We start from the raw sequence: 22231 nt of genomic DNA on the forward strand, positions 1-22231 counted from the left end.
GGGTACTAGTATAGGTTCGAAAAATAATGTTAAGAAAAAGAAGCCACCAATGCTATTAGGAAGTGAAGATGAAAAGTTGGCGTTGGGACAGGAAAGTATAAGTATGGTATGCAGTTTCACTTACACATGGAGTAATGTCATCAATGATGGTGGGAGCTGTGAAGTTGTCGACAGTAGGATAGCATAAGCTCAGGGTGTTTTTTCACTGTTAAAAAAAAAGTTTAGAATAACGGAGCGGTATTCCTGCAAACCACGATGAGAAATTTAGAAGATACAGTGAAGATAGTAGTCGCGCTAGACTTTAAAGTAAGGTTGCTCTGAAAAGCAAGCACAGATTTGATAGATATTTTTCAGAGGAATTGCTTAAGGATTCTTCTGGGTAACCGGCTGACTGACCGTATTTCAAACAATAGGCTATACGAAAAATGTGGTTCAATACCGATCTCTAGGGTTATAAGGAAAGATAGGTTGAGGAGGCTAGGGCACGTTGTGCTGATGAAGGATGACAGATTGCCGAAGATTGTTCTTTTCGGCCAACTGTCTAGGGCTAAACGGAAAGCAGGTCGTCCCCGTCTGGGGTGGGAGGACGTCATAAAGAAACATTCAAAGGAAATGGGAACTTCGTGGGCGGGTGTAAAAAGGGAGGCTTTGAATAGATTGGGGTGGAGGAGGATCGTGCGTAGCTGTGTTGGCCTCAGGCGGCTTGGTGCTGGGGTGAGTTGTTAGTAGTAGTAGTAGTAGTAATCTCGGTAACAAATATGCCGTCAACTTTTGCTTGCATTGCAAGAGTACCCATGAGCTGATATATGAAGCTATAATCAGAAATGTTTCCCCTGAACAGAATGCTGGGAATTTTTGTATTTTTCCCCTTGAACGGATACGTTTTTTGTGTTTTATTATCATTTATTTTTCTTCCCCAGGAGTGATTGTATTTATCTTGTTGTTACTTTGAAAAATATTAAATTTTTTACACTTCTGAAGTATAAAGGTGTCAAATATGTTGGATTTTGGTATTCTAAGAATGTTGAATTACAAATTTTTATTTGATTTTCTTCATTTTACTTCTAATTTTTTACTTTGAACAAACTACTTTGATGATGCATTACTTTTTATAAACAATTGAGTCTAAAGGCATTAAATATTTTGGTGTTTGATAGTTAAGTTCAAAACTGTCGATACTCATCAGAACTGAATGCTGGGAGTTTATATCTTAGTCTTTGTAAGTAGGCTATTGTTTTGTGTATTTTTATTTGTAATTAATTACTTTTTTTCATTTTTAAATATTTTTACTTTAATTGACATATTTTTTTCATTGCCTTTAGAAAAATGTTTGTCTCTAGACTTAATTTTAAAAAAAAATAAGTTTTTTCCAACTGAAAGTAAGGAGCAACATTAAAACTTAAAACGAACAGGAATTATTAAGTATATTAGGGGGGTTGCCCCCTCCTCAACACCTTGCTCTTCACGATACAGTTTTTTAGCCCTTTAAAAAAAGCTACCTATTGTTCTAATCAAATGACCCTTGTGTTTCAGTTCTTTTTTAGGAATTGGGAAAAAATTTAAACTTTATCGTTAAGAGTGGAGTGCTGAGGAGGGGGGCAAATCCCCTCATATGCGTAATAATTTCTGTTTGTTTTAAGTTTTAAGGCTGCTCCTTACTTTCAGTTGAAAAAAAAACTTTTTTTAAAATTTAATTTCTTCTCGTTTTTTAAATAAAGCCAGGATACTTGGCTTCTACTCCACGCAAAATTCCACTTCCCTACGAAATATCCTCTGGGCAATTCAATCCTGGCGAAAATCTTTCTTCTGGCAAAAATTACAAAATTCCACATTTTTGCTGATGTGAGCTTGATGCCTCTACAGTAAGGTTCTTTGCTACGCTGAATCTGATGGTGTGATTTTCATAAAAAATTCTATGACTTCGATGGGGTCTTTCTCCCTTTTTTCAAAAATCAAAAACATTTTCTCAGGCTCGCAGCTAAACTTAATGAAACTTATGTATTTGGAATCAGCATAATAAGCCAATTCTTTTGATATCTCTATTGGAATCAAAATTTCGTTTTTTAGAGTTTCGGTTACTATTGAGCAGGGTCGCTTCTTAATTACAGTTCATTACCACGATCTGTTTGATTACCACTCAAAATCTAAACAGAGATCAATGAAATATTGATCGTTTTTCCTGCGTCACCAATACTATTGTATTCATAAAACTCTGCAGTTTCATGAAATGTAATTAAACAAATAGAAAAGGTTTTTCAACTATAGTAAGGTACTTTAAAGTACTTCGTATAAATAGAAAAAGAAAATAACACCAATTAAAATTGCTGAAAAATAAGTTCCTAGCAGTATTTGCCATGCCATAGAAATTTCCTGGCGGGGCTGATGAGGAACTGCCTTAGATTTTCCACCTCTGTGCTGGTATATATTAGCTGAGATATTAGCTGAAACATATTAGCTGAATAGAGAAACAATTTAATTAATTCCTACTCCCCCTTACCTCTTTCAACATTTATCTGAAGCCTCATGAAGATGAAGCAGTTTGTCCATTAGAATGTACTTTTTTAGGAATATACACTACCCCCATCTAAACAACGACTCACCCTCCCCCCTCGTTATAGCTGATACGCAATTACGGATCACCAAAAGTAGCCTATTTTTATTACAAATAAAGCGAATCAACTTGGTTGAATCCAGTACTGCCACCGTGTGGCATTACTTCTCTTGCTGCTGGGAAGCCTAAAATATAGTTATTGATGCTTTTAAATCAATTTAGCTCCTCAGAATTTTAAATTGATTGCAAATTCGTCCTCTTCGGGGAAAAGCCGTAGTTTGGTGCCCTAAAATACCAAGAAAACAAGACTTTCCCCTTGCCCAATATGTGCGGTCACTTAAAAAAGAGCTTTAAATTCACGTTTGAATGAGCAAATGCCAATTATCTTGGACTTTCGGTTTGATACAATCACATCTCTGAAAAAAAAAACAAATAAACATACATCGACAATGTTTCTTCTGAAACAAAAATGCGGAGCTTTTGAGCTTGAAACCTCTATGGTAGGGTTCTCTGATATGATGTATCTAATAAAGGGATTTTCAGTAAGATCACTTGCTTTTTTGGGGGTGTTTCACATTTTTTATAAAATCAGATTCTCAGATTTTTGGTTTTGGGTGGGTTACAATAAACTGAAATAATTTTATATATTTAGAAGTCCTACTGCCCGTGTGGCAATTGTCATAAGAATTCCATTTTTAGTTTTGGTGAATATTGGTCCAAGTCATTTTTTACTTCCAGTTTTTTTATCACAAATTATTTGATAAGATTCTATTATGACGAATTTTTTTTTTAACCTGTTCATTTTATTTAGTTGAATAGGACACTAAAAAGAAAGAGGGTTAATTTGACAGCTGGATAGTAATTTTAAATTTAGTTTTTCTTTCGCTATTCTATTTTTTAAATGTCTGAATATATAAGACACTTAAGTTCGAGGGGGAGACTTGTCCTGCTATGAAAGAGGTACATTTTACATGGCCGTTATAAAATCAAAAAGTGGTATCTATACAGGCAGGATGATTTTTGAGTATCTCTACTCCTTCTGTAAACTATTTTAAGGCGTAGGAAATTGCATAAAGACAAGTCAACATCTGTTATAATCTACGGAAGCAATAAATCTTTCTGTAATTTTGAGTTTGAGTGATTTTCTTTTAAGACTAAATACGTAATAATTAGATATGTTATTGACTAAATAAAGTAATCCTTTTGTCAGGAATCCTTGTCGTTTAAAATTTACTATATTTTGTTTCATTTTGCATGCAATTTAATTGCTCTTTTTATTTGAGTTTTTTCCTAAAAGTATTTAAAAATAAATTTATTCCTAAGAAAATAAATCCCTGAAATACATTCCCTGTTACCCAAACACCATTGATATTTTGCGTTTGGCCCCTCCCTGGAAAATTTTTCGCCGACGCCCTTGGTATTTGTCTTTTCTCACTGCAGTTTCTTGTGGGTTATCGATTTTGTAATCATCAAGCAATTTCCTCCACGCTCTTTTCATTGGAGCAAAAAATGCTACATCAACAGGTTGCAGTATATCTGTTGCGTTTAGTGGAAGGCATACAAAGCGAATGTTGTTTTCTCAATAGACTTTCAACACTTCAGCATAAAAATGAAAAGAGAGGTTGTCACCCAACAAAACTTTCACCCCTGCTCTTTTCTTTAGGTGGGGTACCGCCAGTGACATAAACCACTCTTCAAAAATTTCACTCTCAAATCATCCTGACTTAGATGCAGCATACCTAGCTCTTTAAGGGCCTCCTGTACCCCAAGAGCTAAACAATAAATACAAGTTCAAATAGGGATAACATACTTTTAATAGACAGTGATGATAACAGTGATAGAAATTCACAAAAATACCAGATATTTCAGCCACACATGCAGTGACCGAATATCTGATATTTTTGTGAATTTCTATCACTGTTATCATCATCACTGCCTATTAAAAGGATTTTATCCCTATTTGAACTTTTATTTATCGTCATGGAAAGGCAGTGTGGTCTCCGAAATTATTTAAGAGCTAAACATGCCTTTAGCTTTGTAGCACACAAATGGTGGAAGCAGTTCGCCTTCTGCATTTACACATATTATCAGGGATATTGCTCCCTTTGTTTCATTCATTATTCTGGAGGGGTATCTGGCACCTCTTTTCACAGTGCATTTCTTTTTCCTGGGGCTCTCTGTTAAGTTAGTCTCATCGTAATTGTAAATATTCGACAAAGGCACATCCTGAATAGTCACCTATAAATTGTCGTATTGTCGTAGATGTCGTTTAACATTTCAGATGAAACAGAAGCGTTTTTTTTAGTAGTTCGTTACGGTTCTCAGTCGAAGCTTTGAACGATGTCGATTTAGAAAAGAATTAACAAAGTCTTGTCAATGCATATTGTTCTTAAAGCAATTTGTAGCACACAAATGGTGGAAGCAGTTCGCCTTCTGCATTTCCGCATATTATCAGGGATATTGCTCCCTTTGTTTCATTCATTATTCTGGAGGGGTATCTGGCACCTCTTTTCACAGTGCATTTCTTTTTCCTGGGGCTCTCTGTTAAGTTTTTCAGGTACATGCTCAGGATTTTGATTGGAGAAGGGCATGCTTACCATCTTTAGTAACTTAAGTAAGCTCAACCAAATTTAACTGTAGAAATAGTTATTTTGATACCTTTTCCACTCAAATGTGAAAATAGTATTTTCTATCACATAGATCGCAGCCCCCCTCCCAAGAGTTTGAACTTGTCTTACATTATTTATGCAAAAAAGATTTGTTCCGTCGGTTTTCCCAATTGATGCAAGATAACTTTTGAATATGATTTTAAGCTCGAAGCGATCAATAGGAAACGCCCACTCAGCACATGTAAGCAAATGAGAGACGATAGCTTCTTCTTCGAGCCCTGTCAATACTGTTGGTCTTACCAACTTTTTATTGTGCTTTTTGTTCATTCGGTGAGAAGGAGTACCCAAAGGAATCCGTATTTCCCTGAAGCCTTTCTCATTGTTAGATCTCCTTTCTCTATTTCCTTCAGAGCTTTTTCCATCACTTCCTCATCATAACTGGCATACTTTCTTGCATTCACTTGTTTTGTATATGTTCTGGGCATCTGTAAAAATTGCTGATTAAGACTCAATTTAAAACGAATAAAGAACAACAAAAACATATACATAAAAAATCCATTAGAATTTGCAATCTAATGACTCTCCTCCACGGTTTTTACGACCATCGCTTCTCTACTAAGTGACTAAAAAAAAAAAAAAAAAAAAAAAAAAAATGGTCGTTACTATAGGCAACAGTAGATCATTCCTGCTGATAGGCTCAGTTCCAAGGATTAAATTATTTCTATGATTTTGTTTCCATTTCGGGTGCCTGTAGGTAATTTCACTTGTCCTGTATTTACTCTGCTAAATTTCGTGATAAATTACGGCCTGATAAATAAACCATTTTAGCGGTAAAGCAAAAGGCATAAGCCTTATCTGAAAATATTATTTTAAAAAACCATCACATTTTAAATGTATCAAATTAGATTACAAAGGACCAAAATTAAATTGCCTTAAATTAACTTTTCATATTTTTCTGAGGGCACATTGTACTTTCTTTTTCATATCTTACCCTATAAGTAACTTTATGATGCTTTGTCTTTTCTATTGATTATCAAATGACCCCCCCCCCTCCTCCCCCCACCCCAAATGGTCAAGCATTTTAACAATAGCTGAAGAGATGAACTGGATTTGTACCTTCCTAAGAATCGATAGAATAAAAAGGGTTTCCCGAAAGTCTAAACAACAGAGTAAGCCTCAATTCAATGCAAAGTTAAACAATTGGCCAGTCCAGAACATTGAAAACCAATATTAAAGTTAGACAAGGGTAACTTTGAACATATGTTCAAAGTTGCCCCAGAAAAACAAAATATTTGCGGCTGACATTGAACACTGCTGCCATCTTGGATCGATGAAATAAGGGAATGATTTAACCTAAAAACCTAACCATTCGGCTCCTTGGCTATAGAAAATGTAAGATTGAAAGGCCTAGTTTAGTTTATGTAAGTAAAAAAAGGTAACTTACTTTTAGCACTTTTTGACAATTTTGGATAGCTCAAATTCTCTTGAGAATAAAAAGCTAATATTTCGTTTGACCTTTGGTTCCAACTGGATTTTTTTTTAAAGCAAAACGGTTGATAGATAGCGAATGCGGGGAAATCGCAAAAATGTTCACACAGAAATGGGTCACTACAACCGTTGAAGGGCAAATATACTATGGTAAATTTAGAAAGCATATGAATAGGAATAGGCAAAATCAAATTCTAGACGCCAAGAAAAATATTCAAAGGGCTAACCTGCAATAGCCTAGGCTGTCTATGTCAAATGAAACAAAAAGTCTCATCTTCTTGGCTCATTTCTTTGTAAAAATCCCCCCAGGATTCGCCCATTAAAATTTGTATTGAAAGGACTACATTATGGCTCTACAAAACTTTTAATTCAAAATAATGGATACGATTTTCAACGGCTCAGTAGAAATGTTTCAACGCAGCCGTTGAACCGCTGTGACACAGAAACTTGCAGCAAAAGTCGGAGTAAATTTTACGGATCACGAAAAAAACGGCCGTGTTTGCGGGAAATCGCATCAGTGGGAACCCAGGGTTAATCTGAATGCAAGTATTACCAACTGATTAAGATGCCATCTATCAATAATCCAGGAACAAGTGCGATTGAATAATTCCACTATTGTCTGAGAGAGACCGCTCATTGTTCGTTACTGATTTTGTTCCAAGTTACCCTGTTCTACAGTATCCTATTACAGAGAACATTGCTAATTTAGCTACTTTTGTTCCAAAAATTATCAGCTAAAATAAAAATCATTCAGTATATTAATATCTTTAGACAAATAAAAATATCTAAGAATAAAAAAAAAAAAAAAAAAAAATGTAATCGCTTTTACTAGTCGTCACTCGTGCAGTAAGCTAAACAATAATTCTTATAATCAAAGACGGCCAGTGGCATCAATTTACTAAAAATGAGGAGTGGGGGAGGGGGGGGGGTCAAAATGTATTTTCAATGTCAAGGAGGGGGGTAAATTTTGTCATTTTCAGTTTTTAAATTCAAATAAAAAAGGCATTTTTGATGAAAACACCAAAAAAGGTACCTTTCAATCTAGGGAGATGGAAGATCCCCCTTCCCTGATCGACGTCTCATTAACAACATTTGGAATTTCCAAGGAATTACGAGGCTCATTGGAATTATTGAGTTCATAAATGTGTGGATATGTTACTGCCTTTCAAGGAACTATTAAATAAAATGGTTAAAAAAGTCACAAGAATTTCTTCCCTTTTGCAAATTTATTTCACAAACTTCTTACAAAAAGAATCCAATTAAAAAAAAACAAAACAACTTGATTATCCAAGCTTCGGTTTAAAATTACAGCACGCTGAAGTTTAATTAAAAAGGTAAAATTATATCAGTAAACATAATAAATCAAGCATATGGTACATTGAGCGAAACACATACATTGTTCCTTAAAAAAGCACGAACCACAAAAATAATTAAGTCGATACATTTATTTATTTAATTTGGCCGCGCTACTTCGAATGCGGGCACGTATACACAATTTTTTTTTTCCGGGTGTGTGTGTAGAGGCTTTACTGTGAAAGAAGTCCAAAGGTGAGCAAATCTCGAAGAAAAAAAAAACTAGAAAATTGTTGTGTTTTTTTGCTATGTCTCGCTTTCCAACAAACCAATCACTTCGTAAAAAACCGTAAATTAAGCAAGGCGTCTAATTTTCAGAAGAAATAATCTCCTTAATTGCAGGGACCTATCAAGGATTTCATTTCGAGGAGAATGTTATCTAGAGCTCTTTATCCTAATGTTCTAATGACTCTAATTTTCTAAGGGCTCTTTATCCAAGTACGGTCTTAGTACCAAAGTCTTGTCGGACGACTATGTTATTTTTCCCCAAAAAACTCCTGGGTGTTTCCCAAATTAATCTTTTATGGTTCATTTTGAAAATACTTATTGAGATATATAACTCAACAGTAATGACTTATAACTACTTTTTTCTAGAAGTGTTATCTTTAAATAGAAAGGATGTTCTCTCGCGACAGTTCGTAAAGAAAAATGATATCCAAAAGCCGAGACAAACGCTTCCAGAACCGAGTTCGAATAGGCCTAACATCAAAGAGTGTAGGTGGCTTCCAAGAGCAGGGACTGGCGCTAGAGCCGAAAAATCACCAATCACATCTAACCAATGGCGTCTCTTGGCAATTTTTCAAACTTTACAATTGTTATTTTTTTTTCAGAAACTAAGATGAGATGCTTATTCCTACACTAATTTTGCCAGCTACACTGATTAAACCGATTTTTCCTAATTATTACACGAATAAAACACCAAGAAACATCAGACGTTCCTTGGTGATTTTTTGTTCTTAGACACTAACGTCTTTTTTTAATCTTATAAGTTATTCTTATTATTTGGCTAATGTTTTCTCGTTGGGCCACTTTGCGAGCATAAGTTGCTCAGATGCAAAAAAAAAGGGAAGATAAAGACAAATTAAGCTACAAAGCAATCATAATAAACCGAAAATATTTATTTGTGCGTCACAATTAGAAACACAATATGGGAGTAAAAAATTTACCAAGTAAAAATTGACAAAAATTGAAATTTCTTGAGTATGTAATAAATACGTATGCGATGGAGGACCAGCGGCGGTTCTGGCCTCTCTTGCGCCCGGGCAAAATCTTGATTAGCGCCCTTCCCCTGTTTCCCACAAAATTTTCAGGCCAAATTTTAACCAAATTTTCATTTGTGAACCAAATTATTTCAATTTATTATTTCAATTATTATGATTTTAAAATTTAATTATTATTTAATTGTTTTTATTTTATTAATTAATTAAAAAAATTTATTTATTAACTGCACCCTCTACTTTATCTCAATAACAAAAAATCTCTGCACCCGGGGCAAGCGCCCCCTCTGTTCCTTCCCTAAAACCACCTCTGTGAAGGACATGGTTAAACGCTCCAAAATTCCAATATTTTCCATAATTTCACAAACCCCATTTTTAATGTGATTCATTTATCAATTAAATTTTCAAATTAATAATCTCCCCCTCCCTCCCTGGAATGTTCGGTACCCTGAAATAAGGTCGTGCCTGCTTTATATACTTCAGATTTATAAAAGATACTTGCTTCGAAAAATCACATAAAACCTTCTACAAGACACGTTGAAGGTCGTTTGAAAATGAGCATTATACAGGATACAACGGTATTCTACATATCTACTGCGGTAAATCAAAATTCCTTATGTTACATGACACAAAATTTTACAGCAGTGACAAAAAAAAAAATGCAGTTCAAATTTTTTGTCTGTCATGACCAAGAAAATGTTTGCTTCAAGGTTTTTTTTTTCGGATTAAAGGTACAACAGAAGAATTTTGATAATAAAAGCTGCATTTCCTAATAAGCCAGAAAAAGGCATATAATATAATTTTTAATGTTTTGTAAAATAATTTTATATATAATAATTATAATTTTTTGTAATAATTTTTTGTAAAAAGTAAAAAAAAAATTTTATGTATATTTATTTTTATGTATATGTATATAATTTTTTGTAAAAAGTAAAAAAAAAAAAAATACCTTGAGAACAAAACAAATACCGGAACTACAGATAGAGCTAGTCAATAGAACGTGATAAGCAGGGGCGTAATTTCGTCAAAATCTTGGGAGGGGGGGAGGGGGAATGTGGTTCAAATCTTCCCAGATCAATTGAGTATGACAGTGAAAACTGAAAAATGAGCCAAATAGCACCATAAACGCAGAGAAATATTGAATAAAACTGACCAGTTCTCTGAATTATGCAGGCTTATCTTAGTTTTGACAAGATTTTTGAATAAACTAAATTTCAGCTGGGGGGTCGATTTGGGGTTTGGGGTGGGGGTAAACTGAGGTCTGGAGGGGACAGTGCACCTCCTGCCCCATAGCTTATTACGCCCCTGGTGCTAAGGTTTAGAACGCAGAATATATCAAGTTTCAAAAAAAAAAAAAAAATCATAATGCCTATAGATTTACCGCAGGTGATGTGTGTCAGCCCCAGGCAGTTTGAAACTGCAACAAGGTTATGGTAACAGCTTCTTGAAAACATTTCAACTAGCACATACCGTCTCCAGAAGGTTTCAGATACTACTAGAGTTTTCACCCTTCTACCCACCATGAAACATACGAATAAATGGAGGAACAAAGACAACATAAATGTTAACTAAAAAATTTCTTTCCTTCCAAATAAAGCAATAACTAGTAGAAACACTACAAAATAATAGCTGGGATTTGAGGAATCTGATGTTTTCGAGAAGTTTACAATATATCTACTGAATGAGTAAAAACATAATTCTGTTTGCAGGAGGTTGCTGCTGTAAGCATGTAAGAATTGCAGGTGTAATCTCACCCCATGAGCTTAAAGGCAATTGTACCAATTAAAAAAAGGCATTGGAGTGGGGGGGGGATATTTTTCAAAACATATAGGTGAACAATTGGGCTTATTTCCCAATTGAAGTATTAAAAAAGGGTATCTTTCAGTGAAAATACCAAAAGAAGGTGATTTCCAAAATCTAAGGAGGGCGGGACAAAAACCTACGGACAAATGCACCCCCAAAAAGGGGGAACAATTAAGGTAGGGCAATGGGACGTTTGTCCGCTTTAATAATCAAAATTACGCAAAATGTGAAAAATGTCCACAAAAAGTGACATCAACTTGGTAAATCGCCTTCTTATGTCTCTTTCCTCCGTAACTACAACTCCTCTAAAAAAAACTTCCTTGGGCACTCTTAGGCCATTGAGAAAAAATGTTTATTTTTCTCAATTCATGGTACACGCCAATAACTTAAAAACGTCCAAAGATCTTCGTTCTCAAGTAAATTTGAAGAGGAAGAATCAAATGCGCCCACAAATCTGGACACTGGTTTAAAAACGCCATTGTTTGATGCACTAGAGAGGCAACCCCATAAAGGTCTGGCCAGCATGGGCCAATAGACAGTAGGCTATGAGAATATTAGAAAATTAATAATTCGGCACATAGTGATGGCTTCTAGAGGCACAAGTGTTTGGCATGAGAAAACAGAAATATTTTGCTCATTGTATCAATTACGTTTGCAGTTTTATCAGTAAAATTATTTTAAAAAAATTACTGATAAGATAAAAGCCTTATTTAAACAGCCTTATTGAAAAAGAAAAATAGTGACAGAGAGAAAAGAAAAATCCCAACGGGGTAGCATAGATAGTAGAATAACAAAATCAGAAAAGTTTTTTCCTCATCTTAGGAGCATGTGGGAGAGCCAAAGGCTCCAATCGTGGTTATGGTCGAAACTTAAGATATTCAAACGATAAAAATGAGGATAGCCAACGGCAGCGCATCATGATTATCACTAAAGAATTAAGAAAAAGAGATGATAAGACTTTTTCCAGAAAAAAAAAATTCAGGAGTATACATTTTATGTGCACAATTTTCGTGATGAGCCACATAACGAACAATTTGGATCTACCCCACTCAATGAGTGTAGCACGAGAGAGCAGGTTTTATTTGATTGCGATGTATTTTCGACATGCGTCCTTATTGCTTCCTTAGGACAATTCTACAAAACAGTCCACAAAAAAGTAAGATTAGACTGGGATCAGGATTTTTAAAGCTGATAATATCTTTGGGGATGTTTTGAAAGGTAGCTCTCCCCCCCACCCCCGTAAAAAATCTTTGAAGTATCAGCCCCCTCCGCAACAAAATATCACAACAATACCTACAGGATTTGACCATGGACACTAAAGAATTGAAACTTGAGTAGAATCACACTTTAAATTATAATCAGGATTTCTTTTTTAAATATTGGATCTACATTGGCTTTGTTGAATCTACAAAAACAATTGCTGTTCATAGATCTAGATAACTGTTTTAATATACACATAGACCATTTTTCCACCTTAAGTAGGCATAAACTCGGTAAAAACCCTCTGAACTACCGTTAACAATTTATATAAGACAAACAGTCACGTTTCCGAGAACCTTACTGAATATTCAACAATTGGTACACGAGCTAGGTCAATGAAACTTTCAGAGATTTTCAGGATTTGATATTTGAACTGATTCCTGAAAGTTTCATTTACCTGATTCTACTACTTTCCTAAAAATTAGAAGAAAAAAATGGCGACTTGGGTGCTGTTACTAAAAGGATGAGTAGGCTAACATTATCAATGAGTCATCTACCTTCTAAATGAGGTTTGGCTAGGAACTCTTTAAAATCCTTATCCTTTTTCAAGAACTGGGCAAGGACTCTTTGGTCTACATAAGTATTAGCTTTGGAATTAAGGCACATTTCTCTTTGCTTAAGCTCTAATCCATTATCACATTCAACCTTATGAAAGACATGAGTCAAGCCCGGATCTGCAGACCTGAATACAGTCAAATTACTCTTGACAGCTTTATCAAACAAATCAACATCCTCTTTACCCCACCCAGTGATAGATGTATCATAGCCCCCAATAAATGTCAAATCGCAACGATATAAACTAACTATTCCATACCCAAAAAACCGCCAATAACCACTATTTTCAGATATTAAAAAATGATCAGGAGATTCTGATTTACGATAAACACTTGAAGGGTCAAACTCACTAAACACTATTGGAAAATAAATTTGCTTGTGTTTTATAGTGTTCAAACGAATTCTTTCTAAAGATTCGGTAGTGAAACTCATATCAACATCAACTAGAAAGAGAAGAGCATCATCTGGGCAATCACTAGCCCCCCGTTCAAGGGCAACACCCCTAGAGAAAGCGCCTTCTGGTTCAATCACTTTCACTTTAAAATTTGTATATTTATCTTTCATAGTTTGAACAAGGTCAAATACAAAACTTTTTGACTGCGGATCCTTGGGATCAGGATATAATATCAACACTAACTGAACGGGTTCATTAGAAACAAGACAAACTGTTTCATAGTTTTTCAAAAATCTTTCAAACACACGATTTCGACCACTCAAAGGCACAACAAAATGTATTTCTTCATTAGCAGTAAAGTGTAGCGGTTCATCATCATATTCATCATCGCCAATATGGTTGTCTTCCTCTTTTTTCTCTTCTTTATGTTCCGGATATTCTTGCTTTTCCTCCAATTTGTGCTCTTGATACTCTTTCCTGGCTTCTTGCTCCTGCTGAATATCGCTCTGTTTAAGCACCAGCTTATTTTCAGGGTATTCTTTTTCTAAATCCGCGTAGTAATCCATACTCTCTTCTCTAAGCTTTCGTATTTTCCCAACTTCTGCATTTTCATCATCAAGTAGTTTTCTACCCTGCTTTCTTGAGTTTATATGACCTGTCAATAAAAGGTCTGAGTTGTAAACAAGCTTATCACATGAATTTAATCGGCCAGCACCGGGTTGACATGTAATTTCTCTTGTTTCCACCTTATAAAAGGATCGTTGAAGATAAGAGTGGCGACGTACGGGCACGGTCATTTTACGCCCACGATACTTTTTGTAAACCAAAAGGAGATCTAATACATAATCACTTCCATAGAGAGGAGTAACACGATGGTATCCATACAAATAATCTTTGAAATCTATGATTCGACCTCGCTCCTTTGAAACTTTATTTATTGATTCCATTATCTGAAAAGAAGAAAAGAATAATCAATGAGTAACCTCAGAAAATTGGGTGTTCCATACAAAACCCTTGGCAAATACTTAAGAAATAACACAGACGTAAGAAAACAAATTAAATACTAAAGAATTCTAAAGAATCCACAAAATATTATTATTTTTTAGTTTATGAAGAAGATCCATCAATCTCTTTCCTGAAGTTCGTAAAAAAATGAAAATAATATATACACACTATGAAACAGCCCAGGGCAAAAAAAAACTTTAAGTAAAGAACGACCCGTGCCAGTAATAAGTAAAACTCTTAACAAAGAATTTTTGATAGCAACATATACGCCCATAGAATCTGTTTTTTTACGATGATTGTGAATATAATAAATTTTCATTAAGTTTAAAATTAGTCTTTGAAAATTGCTAGCATAAAAAAAATGGTATAACCGCACTACCAAATTTAGCATGTCAAAGAGCCCTAACCTTAATGCTCCAAAATTTCTATAGACATAAAGACGAAATTCTGAAATTTTTCCAAGGAATTTGGTAACGGATGCATATTTATTTGTTTGATTGTATTGAAGAAGGGATCGTTCAATATCTAGGGAGGGCTTTTTCGAATGAAAATGAAGGATCATAAAGACCTCACAAAGTAACAAAAGAGATCGTACCGCAAAAAAGTGTCAATTTTTATTATGTTGTGGCACAAAACAGAAATTTTGGCTCGACTAGGGCCAAAATGCTACAAAAAAACTGAGAAACAAAAAAAAGGAAGAAGGAAAAAGAAAGGACAAGAAAATACCAAAAATATACAATCCTTAAATACAGCAAAATAACGATGAAAAAGCTATTAAAATTGTTTTAGCATGCAGCAGAGGTTTGCTTCTTTCAAACGGCTTTGCAAACCGGACACGGTAATATACCACATCGATAAAATGGGTTGGCGATACCGCACTTAGAAAATATTTTTGTGTTTCCTGTCCAAATGGGAAGGCACAGAAGGTTCTTGTAGTGTCCATAAAAAGTTGACCGAATGCTTTTGCGTAAAATAGTAAAACACACTGTGGTGTAAAAAAACAAAACAAAAAAGAAACGAAAACCAAAAACACCAAAACCAGAAAAAAAACGAAAAGAAAAAAATAGACACAAAATAAGAGCAAACCAGCAGCAACAGCACAAACAAACCAACCATCATCAAAGCAGAAAAAAACAATACGCGGCCTCCGCAGAACTAAGTGTAACGGTCTCCCTTTTCACCATTTAATTCGACAGGTTGGAAAGTTTCAAGGAGGGGACCCTAACATGTAACCATTTTATAATTTTCCGATTACTACATCGTCTTTGTAAATTCAGAAAAAAAAGTATAGAACTTAAAATGCCTCAGACTATGCATTCAAGATGTTTTTTTGTTTTTTTTAAATTCAAGAAACAGCTAAGATGGACGATGGCTGAAAACTAGCGTAAACTAGAGCAAAAACCAACCAGCTGAATCCCCCCAGTTAAAAAATTCTAGTATTTAAATTTCATACTGCATTACTGATAACATCAGAACACGCCAAAGTAAGATTATTTCGAAAGATGTATGGTGCTACTTCAGCTTTTCAACAGGAATTAAGAGTATAGCAACCCAAAACCGGTCAACCAGATTTCCCTTGAGCTGGGCTCATTAAAAACCCTAAATCGCTCTTGGATAGATTTACGTTAAGGCCAATTTTATTTAACGCATAAACTAACAGGCATACGTTTTCAAAGAGAATCACTTTAGTCAAGCTTACGAACAAAACATCACCAACATTAGCTATGTAACTTATTGGAATATCTTGGAGAACATAAAAAGACTGGTGAATATTAGCCATGAATATACTTAAAAGCCTATGGAGAGAAAATTAGGCTTTGAGTGAGCCTATTTTTAATTGCTATTCTCTCGGACAGTTGAAATATAAACTTGATTCCTACGAAGGAATAACGGTGTCAGATGATCAGATGATCTTTCAAAAGAGTATCGATATTGACAAGTATCGTACTGAGAGTTCTAAATTCACTCCGACTGTCTCGATAGCCCGGCGATGGAATGCTCACAAGGACCTTATCGATAAACTTACTTTATAACCTATCAATTTACATAAATAACCTTAAATTGTATTTAGTTCAAAACTATCTTTTATTTAGTGTTTATCAAAGAAGATAAATTTATTTTGCTCTGGTTCAAAAAAATGCCTCTTGATTATCTTCTAGTGATAATCCATATTTAATAATAATGAAACTTTGATATTCAATTATGAATCCAGGGTTAGCTGCTGCTTTCACGTGTCTGTTGTAATATTGTATCTTTGTCTTTGTGCTTATCTTTGTACTGTAGCGTTATTTGTCATTTTATCTTTGTCTAGGCCTAGTTTTTCGAGGTCGTATTCCCATTGGCTTAGTCAAATGTATGCATGTATATGTGAATAATAAAATGATCAAACTTGGACTTCATCAACAAACTCAGGATATATCGGGCCTGCGTGTTCCTAAACCCCTCCCACTCTGTTCCTAAAACCAATCTGAAGAAAAAATGAAATTATACTTCCTTATAATGTCAGTGAGAAAAATATATACAAGAACTTTACATAAAACCATGAAATCAAACAGTTCATGGTAGCGAACTGTAAGTAAGGAGCGACCCGGCTCAATAGTGACCGAAACTCTAAAAAATGGAATTTTTATACCAATAGATACGTCAAAAGAATCGCATTTTTATGCTGATTTCAAATATATAAGTTTCGGTAAGTTTAGTCATACCCACCAAAAGTTACGCGCCTGAGAAAATTTGCCTTATTTTTGAAAAAAGAAGGAAACAGCCCCTAAAAGTCATAGAACCTTAATGAAAATCATACCAACAGATTCAGTGTATCAGAGAATCCTACTATAATGGTTTCGAGCTCCTATCATCAAAAATGTGGAATTTTGCATTTTTTTGCAAAAAGAAAGATCACGGATGCGTGTTTATTTGTTTTCTTAAGGGACATTGTTATGAAGGAGGCGCCGGATTTCCCAGCATTATTTAAAAAAACGATCAGAAATTAAATAAAAAAAGCAAGTTTTAAACTGAAAAACTTTTCAACATCAAAACTTAAAACAAAAAGAAACTATTACGTCTGTGATTGGCTTCGCCCCCTAGTCAAAACCTTGCTCTTTACGCTAAAGTTTTTTTAGTACTTTCATAAAAGCTATTTATTCTAATTAACGGCCTTTGTGATTAAGGGGTCATTCTTAAAGAATTAGAAAAAATTCGAACTTTAGCGTAAAATGCGAGGTATTGACTAGGGGGTGAACCCCCTAATATACGTAATAAGAATATACGAATATAGTAGTTCGTTACGCAAGATACGTATATTTATTACTAATAAAAATGTTCGTAAATAAAATCAAACAACTTTCGAGAAAGCCACTTAGCCAAAAAAAAGTAAAATTAATATGCAAATTTCGTTTTAATTATTCATGTAAGGTGAGCCAAGATCAAAATCGCGTTAATTCAAAAACGTTTAGAAATTAAATTAAAAAAACAAGTTTTTAAACTGAAAATAAGGAGCGACATTGAAACTTAAAACGAACAGAAATTATTCCGAATATGAAAGGGGCTGGCCCCTCCTCAACACCTCACTCTTTACGCTAAAGTTTGGCTCTTTCTCACAAACTCTATTTTTTAAAACAATAAAAAAACTTTAGCGTAAAGAGCGAGAAGCTGAGGAGGGGACAGCCCCTTTTATACCCGGAATAATTTCTGTTCGTTTTAAGCTTTAATGTCGCTCCTTACTTTCAGTTTAAAAAAACTTTTGTTTTTATTTAATAATCACTGGGTAACAGCCAAAAAATCGCCAGGGGTTTCTCATCCGATTTACCCTAATGTTGGTGTTCTGAATCCGAATATCACATTCATTTTTCTCTATCAGGTCAACTTTTTGAGATACAGCCATAGGCATACCTGACAAGCTATACATATGCTAATATCAGGGGTTTTTGCATTCGTGTATGCGTGATTGCAAGGTCATTTAATTAACCCTTAGCCAATCAAATTGATTCTAAATTTCGCTGTCTGACATTAACCTGCATTTTTCTATTTCTTCAACTTGATCGATATGGCTTCAGCATGACGATCATGCGGGAAGGATCCTGACGTTTTCTGCAACATCTGCAGAGATTAAACGCTGTCAGTGGACAGTAGAAACATCGTAGGATTTGTAAAACGTGCCTAAGAGGCTTACTTTGAAGTCAAACTGGGTGACCAAGATAAGTCCTGGGCACTGCACAACGTTTGCAAGACGTGTGTGGAATATCTCCAGCAGTGGACACATGGCGCGAGCACTTCACGGAAGGTTGGGACTCCAATGGTTAGGAGAGAGCCATTAGACCATGCATCGGATTGTTGCTTCTGTGCTATCAATACTACTGGCTTCAACTAGAAGAATAGACACAGCCTCCAGTACTCCGACCTTCCATCTGCCCACTGTCCAGTTGCTCATTGCAAAAAACCCCTATACCAGCAACTCACAGAGCTTCCCGACGGTGACGACAAGGCCACCAGTGCAGGTGAGGGAGGATACACAGAAGAGGAGTATAAAGAACAAGATAGTCTGCGGCCCTTTTCACAATGTGAGCTTAATGATTTGGTTCGGGATCTCAGCCTTCCGAAGACTTGCTTAAAGCTGTTGGCCTCCGGACCCAAAAAAAAAATTTATTTGGTGAAAACGAATATATCAATTTTTGTCACAGAAGATATGCGGACTATATGTGGTTCTTCTGTAATGAGTAAAAACTTGCGTACTACCGAAATATCGCGAGTATTCTCGGTAAACTTGTCTCTCCTCCATACGATCCAAGGGATTAGCGCTCTTTGAGATTGTGCTCCTCCCCGACAGGAACAAATTAACCTCAATCCCTATTGTGCAGTCCCTAACTCCCAAAGAAATGTATGAAGCAGTGAATTCTGTGCTCGACAAAATCTAATATGAGCATCACCAGTGGACCACCTGTATTGATTCAAGACGATGAACTTTTTACTTGGTCAGCAGTACGGGTTCGTGAGGTAACCATGCTTTATATGTATGTGGAACAGTCAAGACAGATCCCAGCACTATGTAAAGAAAGGGTGGCTGGCACCAGAGTTGTTAGTAACTGGGGTGAGAAACATTATAAACGAAACTCTTGTTGACTGGGAGAAGATATTGATCCCACCGCTACACAAGAAGCTTGGATTAATGAAGCAGTTCACACGCACTCTGGATAAGAATGGGAGGTGCTTCACCTACCTGTGCTGATCCTTTCCTGACCATTGAGAAGTTCAAAGCCGGCATTTTCGATGGGCCACAGATACGGGAACTCCTATAGGACACAAAGTTCGAAAGCTCAATGAAAACGCTAGAGTGTGGTGCGTGGAAATTGGTTGTGCACATGGTGAACAACTTCTCGGGGAACACGAAGGCAGCAAACCACGCCATACTCGTCAGGAGCATGATAGAGGCCTTCCCAAAACTCGGGTATTTGATGAGTATAAAGATTCATTTACTGTTCTCACACATAGAGAAGTTCCCTGAAACCTTGGGGTGATGAGCGACGAGCAGCGAGAAAGGTTCCACCAGGACTTGCACCAAATTAAGGAGAGGTACCAGGGAAGATGGGATACAGTCATGATAGTAGACTACTGCTGGTTGCTGAAGATAGACAACACAGCAGCTGCTCACGCACGGGAATCAAAGAAACACCAATTTATGCTGTGAACTCTAAAACTTTGTGTCATGCAACGCTCATTCTTCTATTACTGTTATGAATTATGCTTATCGATTTTGATGAAGTAAATAAAAATTAAATTTGAATATGCTGACGGTTATTTTTTGAGGAAAACGATAAGAATGAATAGTCAGGGGTTTCTCAGCTGATGATCTGTTGAAATTTGCTTTTTTTACACAAAACTGATTTTTTTTAAAATTTCTATAGCAAAGAATTCTGACCTAATTGAGAAAAACAAGGTCATTTTCAGACTCAGAGCATCAAAATTAGTCTAATTCAGCTGGAAAAGCCTGGAAGATTTCCAAAAATTATTTTTTTTTTACGCTTTGTAATGAAGCGGTTACTTGAACAAGCATCAGGGTCTTCAAACAAGACGTAACATTACCCACCAGATAACCGACATAAACACATATAGAATAACAATCGTGTGTTTGAACAGGCCAGAATGATCACCGTGAAATAATTAAAACAAACACCGTCATTATCACCGCTTAAAAAACGAATACTGTAACTATTTTAAAAGCGTCATAAATTTTCTTAATAGATTTAGGGAAAACGTTAGGTTTCATAACTGAAAAAGGTAACAGCTAAACAATGAATCATATAAACCATGAAACCAAGCAGTGAATTTACCAAGAATTTAGACTGACTCTTAAGGCAACACTTATTGTTGCCGCTTGATTCCAGGTTAAAAAATTATACGGAACACGCAGACCACATAGCCTTTTACAACCAAGACTTGGAATTTTTTGACGATGAAGACGTATGAAGACGTTGGTTGTAGCCTTTTACAACCAAGACTTGGAATTTTTTTTGTCCTTTTGAAAAGATTACAAGCATTCCATTATGCATAGCTAACAATTGAGCTTTGTCTTTCAATTTCTTCGTTTCAGGCTTGACATTCCAGAAAGACCTTCTGGCACTAAAATAGATACGCTTAGTAGGCACAGCAATGCTAGCAGATAATTTAAAGAGGCTCACAATTTGATGATAACAACTATTTAACGTGGACTTGACACTGGGAGTTGAAACAATTGTTTGTATTATTAATTACTTACTTACTTGTACTTGAGACGAGGCACAGGAGGACTTAGAGGAGGACGAGAACTTGAGAGAAAAAACTATTTTCAGAAGGAGGTATGGAACTATAATAGATAATTTCTCAAACCACATTGACCTGACATAACATAAAGAAAGAAAAACGAGCAAAAATAGAGTTTTTTATAGGCCAAATGAAACTAATTAATTTTTTTTTTTTTTATTTCTCAGAAAGTCTTTGTCTATAAAAAAAACCCATTTTTGCTCGTTTTTCTTTCTTTATGTGATGTCAGGCCAATGTGGTTTAAGAAATTATCTTCGTCATGCTTATGGGGAGCTTTCTACCAATGTTGTCACTACATTCATATCTCTTGTGAGAAAAAAAGGTAATTTGATTAATCAACAGTATTTTCTTCATAATTGTAAAATGAACCGTATTTTACCCAAGTCAATGCAACATTCACTTCCCTTAAACACACGTAACGAACGGCAATTTACAGAACGTGTAGGGTTTGGTATTTTGAATCATGTTACTAGAGATTGCAAAAGCAAGCGCTACCGGTTAAATCAGGATATTTCCAGGCTAGAGCGAGAAATATTATGTACGCTTTCTTATGCTGATTTTCATCAAATTAAGGCTATTGCTGAAAATTCTTTTAAGTATGAGTTTAGGATTTCTAGATAAAGACTTTTTGAGAAATTAAAAAAAAAAAAAATTTCAGTACTTTCATTTGGCCTATAAAAAACCCCATTTTTGCTCGTTTTTCTTTCTTTATGTGGAACTCTAATATATGATAAGCCATAATATAGGGCAGTAATATATACAGCGACATTTACATACTTCCAGTTTTACTTTTTAGTCGACGGACCGATACATATACTAATAACAAAAGAAAATTTCAACGAACAGTACAATTGCCAATTCATATCACTGATTTTTCGTCACCAACATCAACTATCGTTAGAATAATCTAGGGGCACGACACTATCACATGATCAAGTTTCGATATCGAGCTTCCAAAATTAGAGATATATGTAAAAAGCAAAGTTTTTTTTTTTTTTATACAAAATATGATAGCTAGCTGGTAAGCAAAATCAAAGACTCTGAGAGTCATCTGAATCTCGCAACGACCAGAAGAAGTAGTAATGTGAGTATTAAGGTCGCCAGCTATTATTCACTGCGGGACGGGTCTAGCTCATTCATCATTTGTTATAGCGTGCGGCAAGCTATGGAAATCGAATGGAATAAAATTGAGATTTTACTGATC

General features: G+C 35.3%; 1 protein-coding gene across 3 annotated transcripts in view; it reads right to left on the reverse strand.

Annotated features, from left to right (window-relative positions):
• Window positions 1-9101: 9101 nt before the first annotated feature.
• Window positions 9102-22231, reverse strand: part of LOC148956260 (chondroitin sulfate synthase 1-like) — a 118034-nt gene continuing 104904 nt past the window's right edge. For all 3 annotated transcript variants that reach the window (XM_089101187.1, XM_089101093.1, XM_089101142.1), the window contains exon 7: window positions 9102-14180. In XM_089101187.1, coding sequence (XP_088957313.1) covers window positions 12771-14180 — 1410 coding nt within the window. In that variant the 3' untranslated portion in view covers window positions 9102-12770. The remainder of the gene's footprint in view (window positions 14181-22231) is intronic.

The sequence above is a fragment of the Artemia sp. Qi Xiang Cuo genome, chromosome 1 (assembly GCF_049724085.1).
Source record: "Artemia sp. Qi Xiang Cuo chromosome 1, ASM4972408v1, whole genome shotgun sequence".
Taxonomy (NCBI): Eukaryota; Metazoa; Arthropoda; class Branchiopoda; order Anostraca; family Artemiidae; genus Artemia; species Artemia sp. Qi Xiang Cuo.